Genomic DNA, 22960 nt, shown 5'->3' with positions numbered 1-22960 from the left:
TAACATGATGATGGGCGTGTAAAACAATTTTGCAAAAGGAAAAGAAGAATGTCGCCAGGTATAATTTGCCTCTTGTTAATAATCCTGCCTTATTTCATTCACTGCTTAGAATCTGCACGTTTGTTAGAGACTACTGCGTGCTTTCATGATTTGTTTGTAGTGGAGGCATTAGAGATAGTCTCATTATTCCCTAATTTGTCTGAGAAAATTGGAAATACTACAATAACCAGCAAAATATTCATTGCATAATCTGTAGCTTTTTGCAGCGATTTCGTTGTTTCAACTTGTAACTCCAGTACTATAATCTACAGGTTATGACAATCATTTAATTACGTCAGTAAGTGGTATTCTCTTTATATTTTCGAATTTCATTACACACTTTGAACGTATCTCAGTTTCATCTGCTTCGCTAACTTGTAGCGTCATTCTCCTTCCGTTAAATTAAAAAAAAAAAAAAAAAAACTATGAGCAAACGTGTGTTCATTTCTTTTGCGAATAGTGTGATGCTGAACTTGCTTTAAACTCATAACAAAACTTCGTCCCAAACACATGTAATTGTACTATGAATTAGCAATAGAGAGAGCCATGTTGGGAAAATCACTAGGATTGGAGAACAGACGGTAATGGAAGATGTGATTACGACAATAATGGAAATGGAAGCAGGTGACAAGAGAAAATAGGTGGTGGATGGACCAAGAAAGCTTTTGAATTCCCAGAAAAATAAAAATATCGTAATGACATAATATAACATGAGTGGTAGTTATTAGAAAACATGCATGAACAATACTGATGTGTAGGCAAGATGAGACTATAATTCAAGGATAAGTTTTGAAAATATATTTATCCTGCTGTATAAGTCATAGAAATGAAGATGATGATCTTCAGCTTAAAGACAATTAATTTATTGGCGATAACCGTATAAAGACTTTGAATTAATAGCTGTCTAAATTTATCGATCATGATTTATAGAAAAGAGTTGTTTCGAAAGTAGTATATTTATTGGAAATGTCACGTGTAATCTGTGTGAGGTACACAGTCTACAGCATTCCAGAGTTTAACGACTACGTGACAGTGCCTTCGGGAGCGAAATTTAAGCTATGCAAATCACTTTCCCTGTTTGCATTTGTCCTCACTCTTCTTGAAATATGAACTTTCTGTAAGTCACGTGAAGTTGTAAATGAAAGAGCCCGGATTTTGCGTTATGTACTATGGATATGAAGAAAATGTTCAGAATTATTCGAAGTACTACATGCGTAATAAATACACTATGACTGGTCCACAAGTGAGCAATGTAGCCAATAAGGCGGAGTATAAGGCAGGTTGGTCTTCATTTGGTCCCTTAAGACAGTGCCCTGTGGCTAACGACAACAAACACCCTTAAAATAGCAGAATGGAAATCCGTGGGCTATTTCCAGCAGCCGTTAGTCGCTTTCTGTTTGTTCTGCCAGCCGTCCTCTTCGCTTTTCAGTTTGCCACTCAGAAGTAAAGGATATGAGAAGAAACGGACAACGATAGCCATTGTATCTGCCGGCACAACTTCTGGTGGGCGTTACTGGTAAGCTTCTCACGTTGCAGCCTCAGTGTTTGTTTCCTGCGCTCTTAATTCATTGTAGATTTCAGTTAATGAAGCTATTATAATACTGAAGTGGTAAATTGACCGATGCGGGAATATTTTGTTCTCTTTCTGGCTTCATCGCACACTAGCACAAGCCGGCCGCGGTGGTCTAGCGGTTCTAGGCGCTCAGTCCGGAACCGCGGGACTGCTACGGTCGCAGGTTCGAATCCTGCCTCGGGCATGGATGTGTGTGATGTCCTTAGGTTAGTTAGGTTTAAGTAGTTCTAAGTTCTAGGGGACTGATGACCACAGATGTTAAGTCCCATAGTGCTCAGACCCATTTGAACCATTTTTTGAACCACACTAGCACAGAAAAAGATGCAGGAGTAAAACACTTTACTCCTATTATCGATGCACCGAGTTCGATAACGCTCTAAAGTCCAGATTTAGGATTCATGGGGTTGTCTTACACCGTTTTTGTCAAACCGTGGATGAACATCAACAGAATTTATTTCATAGTTCGCATTAAAAGCAATGGATTGCAGTAAACGACGCCACAGCAAATAATTTAATGAAAATATGCCACAGAAAGCATCGATATACATCGCTTTTGTAAATAAAGTTTATTGGTCATTATTATTTCCGTATTGCAGTCACATCCATCTTGAACATTCGTTTGAAAATACTGAGCGTCCATAGCGATTATTGTTAAGGCTGCAGCAGCTACAAAAATCACCAGGGGTCTACACGGTCGAAACTTAGCCACTTCCTGAGACGAACTTTGTATTAATAGTATTCTAAAAAATGGCGGCTTCTGTTACAACTATGGAGACATTTTAATCCACCGCTAGCAACTTACTAGATCGGTCAGCTGCTGTTTTAAAATATATTAAGTAATGTGCTCACTAGCTAACAGAAAGCCTGAAGATGGGGTTCCGTCCTTTAGAATCTGCAGCTGCACCGCTTGGATTTAGCCCTCACGTATCGACATGCGTCGTAGTTGCAGCACACGATTCTTCTAACATTTCATTGGAGTCACTATATGACGTGTGGTCGAAAGCTTTCCTTGTTGCTACTTAAGACCAGTAAGACCTATTCATCGCAGTCTTCGCGCCTTCGTTTTTGCGCTATATTGGGTTGGATCGTCAACTCGACGGCTCATGATTCAGCAAATCTCTATAGCTATTTTTGTCCCGAACAGGTCTTAGGTTATTCTGACACATTTTGTTCTAAGTTCAGAAGTTTCAATTCTTTCTTCATAAACCTACGCAACGTTTTAATCTCTCTGAATGACACGAATACTATCACGACAAGGCATAATGTTTACTCGATAACGTACTTCAAACTACGATATAAGTCAAATTTTTTTCTCTTGAACAGCGATCCTAATTCGGGATATCCACCGAACGAGATGACGCAGTGATTAAGACTCCAGACCCGAGTTTCAAATCACCGTCCAGACATACTGATTTAAGTCTTACGCAGTTTCCCTAAAACGGTTATGGCGAATGCTGGGATAGTTGATTTGGAAAGAACAAGGCTGATTTCTTTCCCCATCCTAGTCAAATTTGAGTTTTGCTCAGTCTCCAGTTACCTCGTTGTTGACGGTATGTCATGCTCTAATCTTCGATTTATAAATCGGGAGATTCAGTGAACCATGCCCAAACTCATATGAACAGCAACATTTCTAAATTTTTAAACACCGATAGGAGTGTCGAGGCAGTTAAGGGACAAAAAATGTATTTGGCAAGAGCAGGACCCAAATCTGATCTGGAAAAATTCAGTTAGGTTTCCTGTGACCTCCTCAAATTACTAAAGGTAAATGACTGGCGCGTTCTTTCAATAGCACATATCTGACTGATCAGCGCACCACTGATTCGTCCCTAGTGGCCTCGACATCAACAAAGCACTAAATTATTGTTTCCCTTTCACTTAAGCCATTTGTGTTCAAAGTTCTAGATTTCTTAGTTGAAAGCGAAGATATTATAAGAGACGATTTCAGAACCATGTTCTGCTGAAGTTAGTCTGTGCTTGTTATCGCTGAAACAGCTCAACTTGACATTTAGAGGTCTCTTCAGTCTGATGCGAAATCCGACTTAATATTTTCCACATATTCAGAATTAAGTGTTGCACTGAATGCCATATAAAGCCTCCAATCGATCGGAACTGAATATAGATATTTACATTGACAACTTAATATTCCACAGATATAATGATCGTGTTACACAGGTCTTACCTTACTAATCGTATATAACGACCGAGAATAGTAGTATTAACCGAATACCTGGGAAATAATAGACAGAAAAATCTGATGCTGGTCTTTGTCGTCAGATCTAGAGTTTACAGTGTGACCAAGTGACGACAGTGTGTAGTTGGAACTCTTAGTGCTGATCTTATTTTTCGGCAAAAGTAGCCTTGATAGAAGTGAAGACTGCATCTGTTCTCGTGGCTGCATTACGCACGGCGAGTGCCTTCATTATTGTTGCGAGCCACGTATGGTCGCGGAGCCCACGGCAGTGCATGAATGAGTGCCCTGGAAGCGGTCCGCACTACAATAGCCGGCGTTGTTTGGAATTCCAGCGACTACTAACTATAGCCGGGCCTCGTTTGTATAGGCTGGCGCTCTCACCCGTTTGCTTAGGTGAGACGCGCAGCTTCTGCTTACGTTCTTCCCAAAAACTCAGACGAAATTCGGCAACGGCCTGTTTCCTCCCAAACTCGCCGTCCAAAAGCAGACAGTCGTGTTGCGTATTTCTTTGTAAAGAGGTCCGTTTCCGACTTCTTAATGGGATGTTTATTTGCCGCGCTTCGGAGCGTCCTGTGGTATCCTGAGTAGAATAGTATGGCGTCGATGTGCCACAGACGTACCTTTTTTTCTTTTCTTTACATACAAACGACCTTCTGTAGCGTTAGAGAGTATGTATCTCGTAGAATGGTAACATTTAAAGTGCCTAGATGACTCTAAGGGACAAATTTTTGCTGAAAAATAAAATATTTTTATGTCATAGAATTTGGCGCAATCTTAGGTCCCAACTGGGAACAGTTAAAAAGCTGTTATTGCAGTACCGCATCTCATTTTGCTTAATGACAGTTAATCGGATGTCAGCTAACTGAGTGACTGTGGGTCGTAGAAGGAGGGAAGGTCATGGTTTAACACCTCTTCGACGACGATTTAATACAACAAACGGGGCACAAATTCGGGTAGGACAAGGATGGAGAGAGGAAACCAGCCGTATCAGTCTCAAAGGAACCGTTCCGGCATTGGCCTTGGTCCATTTAGGGAAACTCCAGAAAACCTAAGTGTAATCATTATATTTAATAGCGCATGAAGGAAAATAAAAATGTCTTCTTCAAACCGTATACAGAAGTTTCAATTTTCCGACAGATGTTGCCCTTATAATTACATCAATTTTTTAATGCTTCTACTGAATGTAGTCGAATACTTTAAATTACTTGCCAAATTAAGATCGAAAAAGAATCTGTATTACAGAGGAGCGAAAAATTACGGTATGTTTGTCTGGATAATTATGCAACAACTGGACTGTAGTATTTATTTAAATCAAATATGTTCAATGAAAAATACGATAGGATGTACCACCTCTGCAATGAACAGAGCGCCAAATCTATATGGTAAACTCCCGTTGATACTGAGGTCATTAAAAATGGAGCACCAGGCTCTTGTGGACATGAATGGAAAATGAGTTCGACATCGGTCTCGGTGAAGGACTGACGTTGGCACTCGCTTTTACTGACTGAAAGAAACTACGGAAAACGTAAATCACGGTGCCAGAGGGTGGTTTGCTCTTGGTGAATACTTATTCATTATCTTAACCACTGCAGAATATTTTCAGTTTGTGTGAGATTATCACTGAAGTGGTCAGATTACTTGTTCGGATCACAATAACGTTAATTTTTCAGTTGTTTTTATAATAGTAATGAATCATGTACCATCCCCCCAACAGCGTCACCAGCTTATTAAGGTTACACTCACACACACACACCAGGAAGATTACATCTTTATGAAATATCTTGACTGTCGTTCTAACTCTAAGCTCTTTCTTCAATAATTCTCCGATTATCCGTGTCACGCTTGTAATGACAAGCGAATAATCGGAGAGTATGGGGAAAACCTGACCCCGGAGACCACCGCCACGTGCGCAAAAGCCGACCGCTGCTCGAACGGTGCTTGGCGCGAGATAATGAGCGTGGAGCTCATACTGGGCTGTGTCTCATAAAAATCCCGTGGCTCCCCGTGAGTAACGACGTGGCAGCCAACCACGACCCTGCGGGACCAACAGCACAGCCACTGCCGTTAGCTGCGGGCTCAAGTCATACAAGCGACAAACAAAATTTGTATTTCTGTGGCAAACGTCGATACAGCTTTTGCTGCTTTTGCGGAACAGACGTTTACCGAGATCGGAACAGTCCTTTTGACAAGATTTTCGTCGAAATCGTTTCTCCTTAACATTCACTCAAACAGTATTCTTTGAAATATGGTTGTTCGAACATTAATATTTATGGGCCGCCGAAAATACCGCGCCTTGTTCCTGGAAACCTGAGTAACAAGTCGTAAAATCAACTCCATATGGCAGTGTTTTACAACTCTTCGTTTTAGATCTGCACACTCCAACACAAGTTTAAGCGGGTCCGTGTAAGATTTTTAGTGGAAAGATAGGGTTTTGCAGGAGGGAATAATTAATTTAGATTTAAATACATTTTGTTATAATTCCTTCTAATTGCGCAGAAGAACTACCACAGATCTTCTGAATACTATATGTATTTTGTTACTGTATAGCAAGGAGAATTTAATGTGGGGTCAGGGATTTTCTCTGCCTCGTGATGACTGCGTGTTGTGTGATGTCCTTAGGTTAGTCAGGTTTAAGTAGTTCTAAGTTCTAGGGGACTGATGACCATAGATGTTAAGTCCCATAGTGCTCAGAGCCATTTGAACCATTTGAATTTAATGTAAATATATCCACTTTGACTGGTATTATTTTGTGCTATAGAACTGTAGAAAAATGAATATCTTCACGCCCCCGAATGTGACTTAATCAGCCTTATCGATTTCTCACGGCCACCACGTACTACATACGATACAAACAGCAGAATCTTTGTACAATCTGTTTCGAATAATCGGTGAATAAACTCCTGTAACATCATTTCGTGAAAAAGATAATTTCTCATATATTTCATTGTAAGATGACTGAATATTATCGTAATACCATCATAGAGACTGAAACGCCCAGTTGAAAAGAAAATAGCAAGCCTTGGAACCCGATCGATATCGCCACGTTTTACCGGCCCTGTCGGTATCATGTGTAGTCGGAAATGCTGGAATAGCAGGTACACGAGCGATTCAGAGTCGAAATATTGTACTAGAAAGGCACGAAAATGTGCAGACAGGAAAATGTGCGTTCTCCTTCACTAGTTTTCAACTACATGTTTTTAGTGCTTATAGCTCGCCGAAACAGTGCACTTCCCATCTGATAAGCAAAAATTAATGATGATATGTCGAATACTCTGGCAAGCTGTAAGTGAACAGTCGTTCACTACGGTTTTTATTTTCTGTGTGACAATGAACAGTTACCTGCGGGAGATAGCACAGAAAGTGCTGCTCAGTCGTGTAGAGACTAATTTGAAAAAAAAAAAAAAAAAAAAAAACATATATACCATGCAACCACTTTTTCAGCTATTCTCAGTTATTATTTTTCTTTCTAAGGGAAGTAACTGCTGATTGCGAAGGCGTAATCTTTGTCACTTAAAGACTTTTCTCTCTTCAGTGACACACAATTGAACATAACGAAAAACATCAGTCTTGTCACCCCCAGCCGTGGCAGTAATCCTGCCTTTCCGGGTGCATTTTCTGAATACAAGTCTGGTGGCGGAGGATTTAACATCGTAAGGTGGACCATTTGAGCCAGGCTCCCACACCGCTCTCCTGGAGCGTAGGTGGCGGCGTCCTGCCGTCAGATTATAAGAAATGCAAACATTTCGTGGCTGTCAGGTCATTACGCAGCGGTGCGATGGGGCCGGCAGATAGCAGGCGGCGCCTCGTCGCGTGCTGACAACAGATTCTGCTCCATCGTCACGAACAATATTTCAGGGCGTGCAGAACCTGTTCTTTCCTAGAGTGCAGCGCGGCCCCGGCCCTTTGTCGACTGCCAGGCGCGGTATTTACACGGCAACAAGTGCGTCGCATCGCCAGACGCAATCTGTAGCTGGGCGCCCACGTGGCCCCGCCTACATCGGTTTGTCACGCCGCCCTAAATGGATTGTCGCCCCGAAACTTTAAACTGCGTCGCTCTATTCATCGGCGCTGTCTGGCCTCCTCGGCGACCACCCGAGTCCCGGAGAACGTTTTGTTGTTAAACGACCCGTTGGTGTCGAGCTGATTACAAGTCAAGAAATTCCGCTCCCCCGTGCAAGACAAGGTTGTACAGTTTGTTGACGACTGGGGTGGAGCGTCTGGAAAACTAATCAGGCACGTTTCCTAGTAGGCTGAAAATATAAGTCCTTAACATCTAATTTCTTATCTTCAATTAGTAACTGTAGCAAACGTGTGGATCGTTTTGGTGTTCTATTATGCTGTGTGTGCCGTCACACCGATAACTGCAGAGGCTGTCACCAGCCATGCTGTCTCCAGCCGTGGCGCCACAAAGTTTAGAACAGTCGCCACACAGATGGTGCTTATACAAGAGAACTTATTTATGCTCTCGCAGCAAGAATCACAGTGAGCCTTCTACATCCGCCAACAGTTATGTCATTCGCCAAAGAGGGCGCTGAAAAGAGGAACTACTTTCTGACTCGGCCAAATAGATCACAGATGGACATTCTTCCGTCTTCGCGGATATATGTGGTTCAAATGGTTCAAATGGCTCTGAGCACTAAGGGACTTAACTTCTAAGGTCATCAGTCCCTTAGAACTTAGAACTACTTAAACCTAACTAACCTAAGGACATCACACACATCCATGCCCGAGGCAGGATTCGAAACTGCGACCGTAGCGGTCGGATATATGTGGATTGACATCTATATTCGGCCTGTTCACCACCAGCAACAGTTGGTGATCACCAGGTCCAGTCTACAATCATCGTCAGCTGAGACAAATCCTAAAATATTATAGAAGCCAATCTCCGTTTTTTGTCCCTAACGGTTCAGAACATGTCAGAAAGAAAGGACACAAACATATATACGAGGTGGTCCATTGATCGTCATGGGGCCAAATATCTCACGAAATAAGCGTCAAACGAAAAAACTACAAAGAACGAAACATGTCTAGCTTGAAGGGGGAAACCAGATGGCGCTATGTTTGGCCCGCTAGATGGCGCTACCATAGGTCGAACGGCTATGGCTCAAATGGCTCTGAGCACTATGGGACTTAACTGCTGTGGTCATCAGTCCCTCAAACGGATATCAACAGCGTTTTTTTAAATAGGAACCCACACTTTTTATTGCATATTCGTGCAGTACGTAAAGAAATATGAATGTTTTAGTTGGACCACTTTTATCGCTTTGTGATAGATGGCGCTGTAATAGTCACAAACATATGGCTCACAATTTTAGACGAACAGTTGGTAACAGGTACGTGTTTTAAATTAAAATACAGAACGTAGGTACGGTTGAACATTTTATTTCGGTTGTTCCAATGTCATACATGTACCTTTGTGAACTTATCATTTCTGAGAATTACCTGTAAATACCACATTAATGCAATAAATGCTCAAAATGATGTCCGTCAACTTCAATGCATTTGGCAATACGTGTAACGACATTCCTCTCAACAGCGAGTAGTTCGCCTTCCGTAATGTTTGCACATGCATTGACAATGCGATGACGCATGTTGTCAGGCATTGTCGGTGGGTCACGATAGCAAATATCCTTCAACTTTACCCATAGAAAGAAATCCGGGGACGTCAGATCCGGTGAACGTGGGGGCCATGGTATGGTGCTTCGACGACCAAACCATCTGTCATGAAATATGCAATTCAATACCGCTTCAACCGCACGCGAGTTGTGTGCCGGGCATCCATCATGTTGGAAGTACATCGCCAATCTGTCATGCAATGAAACATCTTGTAGTAACATCGGTATAACATTACGTAGGAAATCAGCATACCTTGCACCATTTAGATTGCCATCGATAAAATGGGGGTCAATTATCCTTCCTGCCATAATGCCGCACCATCCATTAACTCGCCAAGGTCACTGATGTTCCACTTGTGCAGAGATCGTGGATTTTCCGTTGCCCAATAGTGCATATTATGCCAGTTTACGTTACCGCTGTTGGTGAATGACCCTTCGTCGCTAAATAGAACGCGTGTAAAACATGTCATCGTCCCGTAATTTCGCTTGTGCCCAGTGGCAGAACAGTACACGTCGTTCAAACTCGTCGCCATGCAATTCCTGGTGCATAGAAATATGGTACGGGTGCAATCGATGTTGATGTAGCATTCTCAACACCGACGTTTTAGAGGTTCCCGATTCTCGCGCAATTTGTCTGCTACTGATGTGCGGATTAGCCGCGACAGCAGCTAAAACACCTACTTGGGCATCATCATTTGTTGCAGGTTGTGGTTGACGTTTCATATGTGGCTGAACACTTCCTGTTTCCTTAAATAACGTAACTATCCGGCGAACGGTCCGGACACTCGGATGATGTTGTCCAGGATACCGAACAGCATACATAGCACACGCCCGTTGGGCATTTTGATCACAACAGGCATACATCAACACGATATTGACCTTTTCCGCAATTGGTAAACGGTCCATTTTAACACGAGTAATGTGTCTCACAAAGCAAATACCGTTCGCACTGCGGCATGTTACGTGATACCATGTACTTATACGCTTGTGACTAATACAGCGCCATCTATCACAAAGCGAAAAAAGTGGTCAAACTACAAAATTCATATTTCTTTACGTACTACACGAATATGTAATAAAAATAGGGGTTCATATTTTAAAAAATGCTGTTGATATCCGTTTGACCTATGACAGCGCCATCTAGCGGGCCTACCATAGCGCCATCTGGTTTCCCCCTACAAGCTAGAGGAGTTTAGTTCTTTGTAGTTTTTTCGTTTGATGCTTATTTCATGAGATATTTGGCCCGGTCGCTATCAATGGACCACCCTGTGTATATATTGTGTGTTTTTGTGTGTGCATCTGGCGGCAAATAATGATACCTTTCTGTGTACCTTACGTCCGACAGGAATCAGACGGAACCGCGAGCATTGAGGATAATGGACAGTGGACGATGCATGTGTAGCGTACGACAAGATGAGCATCTGCGTTAGACGGAAAGTGTGCTCGGATAGTCGAAACCCTTAAGCTGAGCGCTCGCGTACAGTGGGAAATCCGGGTCCGAGTCCCGGTGTGGAAAAATTTTCACTTGTCGCCATCGGTTTTATTACAAATTCCGAGTGTGGCTGAGTTCTGAGTCTCTCTTATGTCGTATATATATATATATATATATATATATATATATATATATATATATATATATATATATATATATCCACTGAATAAAAAATAGTGTCTGTTCTTTCGGACATGTCCGAACACACGCTGGACGCTGTACCTCATGCACAACAGCAAATTCGTAAGGATACAGATACAGGCCTTTTTTTGATAACTTTTCGACACAACGATGTCTTAACACCCACGTGCACAAATAAACGAGGCTGAGATTTCGTCGGATTTTGATCCAGGCTTTCCTTCATTCGAGCAATATTTTCGGGTGTTCGATCTCTTTTCGGATAGTTACGGTTTTTATTTGCCCTAGAACCACTTTTGGACCGTTTAGCCACTATGTTCTGGAGTGCAGACTTTGCTGGATGCTCTACAAAGACACGTCCAGTCTTAAATTCTTGTGCACACTGTTTCACATAACTTTTCCACGAAATATGTTTCGCACAACACTCGACAATAAATACATGTATTCTGTATTGCACTGAACTGGTGACTAAGCATGTCCGCTCCTGTCACTCACTCAAACGCAATAACATGCAGTTAAGTACTCGGAACAGAGCACGCGGGCGATGTACACGTGCAAACATGTGGCAGCAACCGACTGGTGAATCGAAATTACGTTTTCCAGCATTTTTTGTGGTGGGCAATTCTCTTGTTGATTAGCGACGGTCAGTTTCGCGCCAGTTTTATAAATATTTTCCAAGCTAGTTCCTTTTGTCCATCCTGTGTTAATGTCATTATTTTAATTTTTTCGAACAGTCGTAAGATAAAAAAAGTAATAGTTACTGTAGTATGGAGGAGGTAGAACAAGTGTTAGAAATTATGAACTCATTAGATGTTTTTGTGCTTTCTCTATCTCTTCCTCTCAGTATCTGTGTGCGTGCGCGCGCGCACGTGTGTGCGTGTGTGTGCGTGCGTGTGTGTGTGTGTGTGTGTGTGTGTGTGTGTGTGTGTGTGTTATTTGTGGGTAACGTAAATCCTTGGAGAACTCTGTTGATCGATGACACCACCTTTATCATTTGCTTAATTAGCGTGTACCAATCAATCTAGATTGCTTTAAACCCGAGAAAAGCTAGTTGTTCTTAAGTTGTATTTTTTGCATACTGATGAACGAATTCTGACGGCCTGAGTCTCAGATACGTGTTTAAAAGGTCCTGGCGTAGTACAAAACTCCGTCCGATAATGGAACAGCATTCCTGGGAGAACACTCAAAGAGTTTCCGACTGGATAAGCGGTTTGATGCCTCAGCAAAATTTGTTAGATGCTGACAAGGACAGGAAATCTGAGCGTAAAAGTATCATCGTGTTCAGGAATGGAGCACAAAGAGGCATATTTTAACTGTAAGTGTCGCATTTTATATAGTGATGATGTCATTTAACAAAAGTCACCATGGGAAGGATGCCAATTGATGATATGACTATGGATTTAAACTGACTTCAGACGTGCGACTAAACTGAGAAACTCACCGAAACATAAACCTCGGGAAATAGTAATACTCGAACTTCAGCCATAAGGCGTTATACAACATTGTTGGTAGTGAACGCAAACTAGGGGCTTACTAACTAGACATCACTGGACCTAGTGTGAGAAATTTCGGTGTATCACATGTCAAACGCATTCTAAGAATACACAGTACAGCAATATGCGTTCGGCGTCAAGCTTACGAACCTATTTCTCGGCAGAATTATCAGCTTTTCTGTGTAGGAATGTCTGCGCATTGAAATAAAGAGGAGAAACCATTACTCGAGACTGCAATCAAGAAGAAGTATGTATGAGTAATTCGGCTGCTAGCGTAATGAGCGTAGCTGATTATAGAAGGTAGAACTATGAAATAACGTTGACAATGTTAGGTCAAGGATTTGTTAGGCTCACGTACTTCTCAGAAAGTTCCAATCACTGTGCTTCAATTCGGCCTCTGCATCCTCCATCGGCTGAATGACAACTTTATGGTAGTTAGGGAAGCTTTTCGGAATTTCTGTTCATCCATTGCCGTAGAGAAGACACTAAAATAAAAACCGTGGAGACACCTATTTTTTCCGTAGCAATCTGTATTCCTTCTTCCTGTAATATTTTTGCGTAAGAAAAATAGATTTTACACCTACCATTTACAGGCATTGCGCAACATGTGCTTACAATTTGTTTGTCATGAAGCCTAACTGTCAACTAACCACCTAACTCGTAATCGTTTAGGAGTAAAGCGAGTTAAATTTCTAGACTTTAATCAGGTCGCTTAATTTTTCTGTATTCGGATCAGCTACGAATTTCTCGTCTGGCGCGGGATGTGATAAGAAGCCCGAAGATAAGGCCTTGCATACCGAATTCAGACAAACAGCAGTCGCATACTTCTCACTGACTGGCTTTCTCACAAAGAATAGGAAAGTTATCAATATGACACCGATTCAAGGCAGATAATCCGTGAGCGAGCAAGACTTTCACACTGGCCATCAACCTCTATCCAGCGCGTGCTAATCATAATAGCGGGCTGCACTTACAAGCGACCGCCTCTGCTCTTGTGTTTCGATCTTCATCAGACAAACCTCCCTATTGCATGGAATGAGCAAGGTGAAACAATGTTTAAGACATGCATTTGTGAGAACTCTGCTTCTATTGCTTGTTCGGTCATCAAGATTTGAGTTTTCCGTGGATCCCCTATATCAATTTCGGCAAATGCCGGTATGATTCCTTTGATTAGGACACGACTGATTTTCTTTCGCATTCGAGCTTTCACTCAGTCATTAACGACATCGTCGTTGACGGGACGTTATACACCATTGCGACGGGGGCCTGAAGTCGTCCTCCGTGCTGCTACTTTGACGGTGGTCGGTGGCTACTGCTAGAGACATCCATCAAATGAAACTGAAACACTGGTCAAACACTCAGTGAGGGAGAATTACGAAGTCTCAGATAACTGGTAGTTTAATAGCAGCATATTTCTGGTAGAACATGTGTTATTTATTTTACTGTTGAAGTGGTCACTGACATGGCTATCTGTTAAAATTTACTGTAGGACATGCAGCATTATTGAGTCTCCTAGTCTCGCGAAGGTTAAGCACTCTGCCAAATATCATACGTATAAAAGAACAGGAGGCCACTCCTCGTGGCTCTTCAGCTGATACGCATGTTTACGACTCCTTAATCCAGACTGGTAGTTAAGCAGCGGGACTTTCGCATACGAGAACGTATGGGAGCGACTGCGATCATTAACCGCACGCGATGTTCGACTCTAGCCCTTAAGCGCGACGCAAGCGTTCCCAAAAACCTATAGTTTCAACAGATCTCGTGAATCGGAAGGTCACAGTGTCACTGGTTGGCATTGTAGTTTTCTGGTGTTCCAGACAAATACGACGAAGCGTAGATGTGTCTAGGCATGAGAACAATCTAACTGCCAAATAAAGGTTCATTTCCTGGCAGTCACGTCATAGCTAAAAACTGTTATAACTACACTGCGCAACATCATAAATATGCAATACATTTAACTCAGAAGCAGAAGATAATGTTTAAAATAATACATAAACTTGAAACATACACATACGTTACTATCATCACCAAGTGGCAGCATTCTCCTTAAATGCACAAGCCGGCCAGTTCACGATAAGGATTTCACCTTACACATCTCCATACATCAATCACTGCCGTGAAAGTGTCAATCATTTATGGAAATCTAACTCAGTTAACAAGACCCTCCATACAGATCACAAAGAAAAGTACCAGCATATGGTTTTGAACACCATGATCGTCGTAGTAAATTAATGAAACTGTTGAATGGTTCAAAATGGCTCTGAGCACTATGGGACTTAACATCTATGGTCATCAGTCCCCTAGAACTTAGAACTACTTAAACCTAACTAACCTAAGGACATCACACAACACCCAGCCATCACGAGGCAGAGAAAATCCCTGACCCCGCCGGGAATCGAACCCGGGAACCCGGGCGTGGGAAACTGTTGAATGCAACAATGGAGTTTCAACCGAGGTAGCTACTCACACTTAACTACTACATTATATGGTTTAAATTGGCCATATCTATCAATAAATTCATGTGGATGGAAGATTAACCACCACCAAACAACTGTACATGGAGCGATAGATGCATTAATTTAAACAGGAAGGGAACTCAGTCCCTATTACCAGATACTTATTTAGAGAAGAAAGACAAACACACGCATTGGTGTAATTAGATCTTACAAGCGACTTCACTTCCCGCCATTAGAGCTGTAGGCCAAAGGATACTTTCTCTTAAGGACACAAGACGGAAAGTTAATTTTCCACATTAGTGCATTTATTCTGCTTTGAACCTCACTTGTCGCTTTTCTGAGGCTTTTTCGCAGTCTTCCTCCAGTGTTTTCTAACTTATGAACTCCTTCAGATCTCAGTCGCTCAATCAAAGTATCACTACCAGTGACTGTCGCGCCCTTCTTCCATATGTAGCAATTCCTGTTTCAGCCACACCGTTTCAGTGTATCGTTAACTGTCATGAGATCTGTATTTTTGAGAAAGTGTTTCTGTTGCTCTCTAGCCCGCATGAAATCAGATATACCAATTCTTTGCCTCTGATTAATTAAACCCATTAAACTGATCTTATGGGAACTGCAGATGCGCCGGAAACACCAAGAAGGCATTTTATAATATGGATTCTCTGTCACAGGCGGAAACAATTCCGCAACATTCTAACAATCAAGTGAACAATTTTGACTGAATTCATGGCAGTATTTATTTCAGATCCCTGCTGTGACTCTAGTTCTGTAATAAAAGAGTAGTTCGTTTGTTACGCGCCTACACATATCAGCAGCTGACAGATCATATAGTGTATACTGGGTTGCGGTCAATTCTCGCAGATTCGTCATCTATCCGTTTGTTCCATATAAAGTAATGTATGAACTGATTGTAGTAACCTGCGTCATTCTCGTCTTTTACCATTTTTTTTTTTTGAATCGGCTTTCGTATTACCACTGTGTCAGCTTTTCATGGCTTAATGCGAATGGTTCGAGCAGCGCAGGTTACATCACCAGATGAAGCAGAGTGCATTACCATTACACGAATTTCGTAAAAAATGATGATGTCCTTACATAATGTGGCGAGCAGCGAGAGGAGCGTAAACAGTGCTATGGCGCTTTTTGTCGTCAGTGTTTGTGGCTGCGGGTCACATTTCGAGTAAACCTGCAAACAAAGCAAACAAAGCTATTGTAGATATATGTGACCGAGATTAGTGTGATAAGCTGTTTGCCAACAGAGCCGCCGCGCGGAGGCGATAGGCCGCCGGAAAGGGAGCGCGTCGCGATCTGTCTACAGTGTAGTCACTAAGGTCTACGCCCGCTTGTTACACACACAAGTCAATCACTTAAACTATCTTCAGCTAAAGAAAAATTTGACAGTGGTCTGAAGTGCTACACGCTGAAGTTTAAGTTTGCTAAAATTCAATAGGAAAGGCGTGGCTTCTTTCAAACGCCGCGAAGCTAGAATTTGTTACATGTTTTGTAGTGTTTTTGCGGTGTGAGTATTTTATTAACACACAGCTTTTTATGTAATTAAATTGAAAGAGGAATTAGATGACAGTCTCGAATGACTAAAAGTACTAAATAACGCACATCTTTCTGAAGCAATCGAAACTCCAAGCACAACTGCACACGGCAACGTTTCTTAAAAATGAACGTTGGTTGGTTGGTTGGTTGGTTTGGGGAAGGAGACCAGACAGCGTGGTCATCGGTCTCATCAGATTAGGGAAGGATGGGGAAGGAAGTCGGCCGTGCCCTTTCAGAGGAACCATCCCGGCATTTGCCTGGAGTGATTTAGGGAAATCACGGAAAACCTAAATCAGGATGGCCGGACGCGGGATTGAACCGTCGTCCTCCCGAATGCGAGTCCAGTGTCTAACCACTGCGCCAAAAAAATGAACGTACTTTCACCTGTATATAATATAAGATGATATAATTTTACTTGAAGTATGTGCACCTATAACGAATTTCTGGTGTGTAAATGAGTAACAGTAGTTATTAACGCACGAATTTGCAGAATTGGTTTAAAATAGAACATTCCTGTGCTGTTAACTGGATGTAAAGCACCGTTTAAGTGAGTTCAGAAAAATAAAACTTCTTGGAATAGAGAAAGAAGAGCTATATTCTTGAAATAATTGGGAAATAGCTCTTTTTATTTTTAAAATTTTCGGTTTTTGACCTGAAGGCCACAGCGCCTTCGGAAATTGTTCTCCCGACTATAATTGCTGCGTATCTTGAATTTCTCATATCTCTCACGCAATATTAGTTGCAAATCCTTATTTACAAAATGTATTTCCTTGTAATTTATTATAAAAAGCTATGTGAGTGGACTCATTTTTATTATGTTTTTAAATTTAACAATGTCTTCAACCTCTCGCTCTGTTTACATGATTAAAAAATTGATGGAAATAGATGAAAGGTTTGACAGATGTGGTGACTCGTAGATCACCTCATCCCCGACAAGAGGTTATCACCCATTTATTAAAAACCAGTATATTTACTGTCGCCGCACTGGGTAGCCGCGCGGTCTGGGGCGCCTTGCTACGATTCACGCGGCTTCCTCAGTCGGAGGTTCGAGTTCTCCCTCGGACATAGGTGTGTGTGTTGTCTTTAGCGTAAGTTAGTTCAAGTTAGATTAAGTAGTCTGTAAGCCTAGGAACCGATGACCTCAGCAGTTTGGTCCCATAGAAACTTACCACAAATTTCCAGATTTCCAATTTACTGTCGAAGCATAAAAAGTATACGGGAGACAGTCGTTTATTTGACATAACTACACTTCAGCACCCGCATCGTCTCCTACAAGTACCAGTAACATAACGATATGTAAATAAGAAGTCCACTAATTTAAAGAAGCCTTGACGTCAGTCGTGAATTGGTTATGAGATTTTGAAAGCTTCAATGATGACAGTCTATGAATAGCTGAAAATTTACCAAGTACAAATAAACGAAAATTTCGTCTAATATGATGATTACCTGCCCTGTCCATACGCGAACTTTGAAATCTCCTCAACCCCCGGCCCTCATCCCCAAACCTCGTTTCGAACGACGAAAGGTAAGTTTACAGATAACCAAAGACAACCCCTATCTAAATAAATCTGATGTTGAGAAGTGGATGAATCAGTTTTATTCCCATGTGATCTTCACCTATATAATAATGCGTCTTTATTGAAGTACGCATCTTCTCCATTTTGGATGCCAAGAACAATTCTTCGCTTCATTAGAATGCATTAAATTCATGTTAGTTCCGTCTGAAGATCACTCATGTCATTCCACAATGCGTTTGTTTTACGGTACTTGGTTTCGCAGTTTTCTGCAGTACAGCAACGACGACCCGACGGTAGAACGGCTTGTACCATGTCATCGTTCATCTCACAAAACGGGCGGCCTGTTTGAGGTCAGAGGGAAACGGGCTCGTAAAACTGCAAACCGACCGTCTCATTGTTCGAGCTGCACGGCCCGTTGCAGTGAACCCTAGAGCCGAGCGGAGATTAGTGCAGAGTAGGCCTTGGCTTCGGTTAGCATCGACCCGACAGGAGCTGCTGCGAGGACCGCGGGAAACTCTCCTCACAATTTCTCTCCGTCTTTCCGACACGTATTGCTAAGTTGCACTCCTAAAACATACCGTTACCGCACATCATAAATGTGGCATAATTTCTTTTAAGGCATTTATTATATGTAAACAGCGTAGGAAATGGAATTAGAACTCATCTTACAAAGCACCTTTCCAAACTTAACTTTTTAGATTCGTGTCTAGTACACAGGGTGTTTATGCAATAATGACATAAACTTCAAGGAATTGCGGAAGGCCAGGCTTTGTGGCAGAGCGGTTCTAGGCGCTTCAGTCCGGAACCGCGCTGCTGCTACGGTTGCAGGTTCGAATCCTGCCTCGGTCATGGATGTGTGTGAAGTCCTTAGGTTAGTTAGGTTTAAGTAGTTCTAAGTCTAGGGGACTGATGACCTCAGATGTTAAGTACCATATTGCTTGGAGCCATTTTAACCATTTTTTGAATTGCGGGAAAGAGAAAAATGTATCAGTATGAAGAAATGAAATCTGGTCTGTAGGTGACTGAATCGAATGTTGTAACGAATAAGCCCTCGTCACAAATATTAAGTCAAAATTGACCAGTCTTGTTGCAACCCTTGTTCACAGTACGAGCAGCCCTTAGCGGCTCGCCATCTCACAAGTGTTCATGACGTCGCCTTTCCGGCTTAGATCTTTTTTAATATGTGACTTGTAAGTACTGCATCTTTTCGAGTCAGTACAAACTTTAATTTTATTAATGTACTATATACCTAATGTTTTAGTACAGTTAGTCTAATTCTGAAGACGACGCTCATAGTAGCGTCGAAACCAGGTCAATTTTGACTTAATATTTGTGACCGAGGGCTTATTTGTTACAATATAATTCTGACACGGTCACTGAACCTTAGCAGCTATGTTCAAAGTTTTATGAATCGAATGTTACGACGCCAAATGTGATGTAGGATCCCTCCACTAGTGTTCAGACATAATGAACTTTCTAGACTCTGAGAAGCTCATCTGCAGAAACCAGCACCGTTTTAGGAAACAGTGGTCATGCGTGAATGATATACAACAGGCTCTAGATACCGGCTCCCAGATTGACGCCGTATTTCTCGACTTTCGAAATGCGTTCGACTCAGTCCCGCACTGTCGCTTGCTCCAAAAAATGCGCGCTTACGGTCTATCCGATGACATATGCCGTTGGACAGAAAGTTTTCTAACAGACAGAGAGCAGTATGTCGTCCTGAATAGGGTGACTTCAACAGAAACGAGCGTAGCTTCAGATGTGCCCCAGGGCAGCGTAATAGGTCGGCTGCTTTTTACGATTTACATAAATAATCTGGTTGATGGTATTGACAGCGGCATTACACTGTTTGCCGATGATGCTGTAGTCTATAGGAAAGTAGTATCACACGAAAGTTGAGAACAAGTCAATGAGGATTTGCAGAAAATAAATGCGTGGTGTAATGACTGGCAGTTATCTCTCAATATTAGTAAGTACAACCTACTGCGTATAACAAGGCGAAAATCCCCATTAATGTACGAGTACAAAATAAATGCCCAGTCTTTGGAAGCGGCAACATCCGTCAAGTATCTGGGTGTGACTATTCGAAATGGTCTCAAGTAACGGCAAGGTGAACTCTAGACTGCGGTTTATTGGTAGAAACAACAAAGGACATTGCTTACAATACGTTAGTTCGTCCAGTTTTATAGCATTGTTCGTCTGTTTGGGACCCTTACCAATTGGGTCTGATTCAAGAGATTGAGAAGGTCCAAAGAAGAGCCGCAAGATTCGTGACTCGTACATTTAGCCATCGCGAGATCGATACAAATCTCATATAAAGTTTGAAGTGCGACACACTTGCAGATAGACGACGTGCTAAACGGGAGAGGCTGCTCACTAAATTCCGAAATCCGATCTTCGCCAAGGATGTAGAGCATATATTATTACCACCAACTTTGAAATCGCGCAATGATCACCATTCAAAGATAAGGGAAATTAGAGTTCGTACTGAGGCGTTCAGACAGTCGTTTTTTCCTCTCGCGATCAGCGAGTGGAACAGAGGAGGGGAAATATGACTTTGGTGCGAATTGTGCCCTCCGCTAGCTGAGTATATGTGTTGATGTAGATATCCCAATCAACGAGTCGTTGTTTTTACGATGTAATAAACTGATTTATTATGTACACAATTGCTAACATTGTAGGTTAGGCAAACGCAACGAACATTGACGGTCAACATCGTGAAGCGTATGGACAGTAGACTCCACTAATGCGCTGCAAATGATGTGACATGGTCAATTCTGAAGTTAAACTGGAACACTGACATCTGTGTTCACAGGTTGAAATATTCGGTATATCAGCCCTAGTTAACAGGCATTAAAACCGATCAAGGAATTTGCAGTCATGATTTTAAAAATGGTTCAAATGGCTCTGAGCACCATGAGACTTAACAGCCGAGGTCATCAGTCCCCTAGAACTTAGAACTACTTAAACCTAACGACATCACACACATCCATGCCCGAGGTACGATTCGGACCTGCGACTGAAGCGGTCGCGCGGTTCCAGACTGAAGCGCCTAGAAACGCTCGGCCACAACGGCCGGCCATGATTTTCAACAAGCATATTGATAACTCAGGGAAGATGACTGCTTGTATGGAGCTAATTATCCACGTATGACATCTGTCACACACCATGTTTCCCGTGGTAAGGGAAGCAAAGCTTGCAGTACCACAATACATCCGTCAAGGAGAGCAAAAACCTGTACGAACATCTGACTTGGAAGAAGCAATGCTTGCTCCAATCAGTCCTTCATCATTTGCTCGTAAAAACGTGTCGGACACAGTACTGTGTAAAAAGTAATACGAGAACAGCAGATAACCATTCACAGGAAAAGGAATCTGTAACGGCTGTCGATCTTGAACCTTCGAATACATTTACTCAGTGGGGTATTTAGGTGTGTATGGTCGATCCTTTCTTTCCTATGAATGAACTTCTCGCACATGAAAAATCTCTCACTGTATGAAAAGTTGAACAATCTTTCCCGATTACATTGTGGGTATGAAAGGCAATAACACTGACGTGCAGAAAAGCACAAACAGAAATTATATTCATGCAGAGGTACATCCAATAGTACTGACGCGTTCTGCTTTATTTATGATACTGACAGGTCGTTCGCCTTGTACGATCTGTTCTGCTTGGAGTTTAGGAATTATTGTCGTTTGTAAAATTATTCACGAATTATATCCTGAGTGGGATATTACGTAGACAACGGACTTCCTCGGCGGAGACTGTAAGGCGTGCTGTTTTCTTTTTATTTTTACTCAATTGGAAGTAGCGGTTAAGAATCATTTTTCCATCGCTCAATCCTTCCGTAATCCCACAAACAGCTTGTCTGGATTTCCAGGTATAGTCACATCAGTCTAAACTTGCTTTGCAGAGAGAACTTTTTACTGCACAATACTCTGAGCTCATTTTTCCGTCCCATTGATGGACGGAGCATATTAAAAAGTTTGTTTATTTGATTCTGTGTGTGCAGTTACAATTTTATTTCTCTTACCTCACAGTCTCTAAGGAAACGATGAACGTTATGTATATCCGTAAATTACACTCCGAAAATCGGTCCTTGCAGTTTTCTAGGTAGGTTTTCACGAAGTATTTGACGTCTTTCTGTGTGTGTCTACTTGCTGAAGCCATTCAAGCTGTCCTTCTTTGTATATGGTCAGGGTTCCCCGTTAGCCCTACCTGATATGTACAGCGCACATCTGAATTGTGTAGCTGATTGCTCCGTTCGTAAACCCAATGCCTTTTCGCAACACCCTATGGTCGCTGATTGCTCCGTTCATAAACCAAATGCCTTTCCCGTTACACTGTGACCAAATTATTTGTTTTAGGTACAACTCGACCTGTCTGCTCATTTGATTCATGTGCCACCACACTGATCATTTGCAAGTCGTTATTCCCGTTATTCAAGGCTGCAACAGTTTTAACTTGTCTGACAATATATCAAAGAGATACAACGCACTGAGAGCTGAACATTCTACGGCTGCCTAAAGCCCCCTTTCTTTCATCACTAGTAATTAAGGAAATAATAACTCCGGACAAACGTGCAGTATGTTAAGTTACTGAGGTATGTCTTGACTGCTTTAGAGATCAATGTGACAGCGTATTGCAGTCACATCAAACAGAATACGTGAACTGGTCTGGTCTGCACTTAAAATCTTCAGTGTATATTAAAGGTCTCAATAAAATAGCGTTAAAACACATAATCATACTTAGGAAATGTTCCAGCGGGAGTTGAGCTGGTAGTCCAATAATCGCTTCGAAATAATCTTCGAAAAAAATACCAATACGGGAATCCCTACTGCGGGAAATCTATCTCTGAGAGCATGACCTCCTTTGACACGCTCAGTAGGATACCACAG

The 22960-nt window shown here is 41.9% G+C and overlaps 1 protein-coding gene across 1 annotated transcript in view; it reads right to left on the bottom strand.

Annotated features, from left to right (window-relative positions):
• Window positions 1–22960, bottom strand: part of LOC124556236 — a gene marked incomplete at its 3' end in the record, with an annotated part of 825860 nt that overhangs the window by 671392 nt on the left and 131508 nt on the right. Inside the window, exon 2 of the mRNA XM_047130225.1 lies at window positions 16090–16180. Coding sequence (XP_046986181.1) covers window positions 16090–16180 — 91 coding nt within the window. The remainder of the gene's footprint in view (window positions 1–16089; window positions 16181–22960) is intronic.

This window comes from Schistocerca americana, chromosome X, assembly GCF_021461395.2.
Source record: "Schistocerca americana isolate TAMUIC-IGC-003095 chromosome X, iqSchAmer2.1, whole genome shotgun sequence".
Taxonomy (NCBI): Eukaryota; Metazoa; Arthropoda; class Insecta; order Orthoptera; family Acrididae; genus Schistocerca; species Schistocerca americana.
Note: the sequence above shows the minus strand (reverse complement) of the source record. Positions and strands in the feature narration are given on the sequence as shown.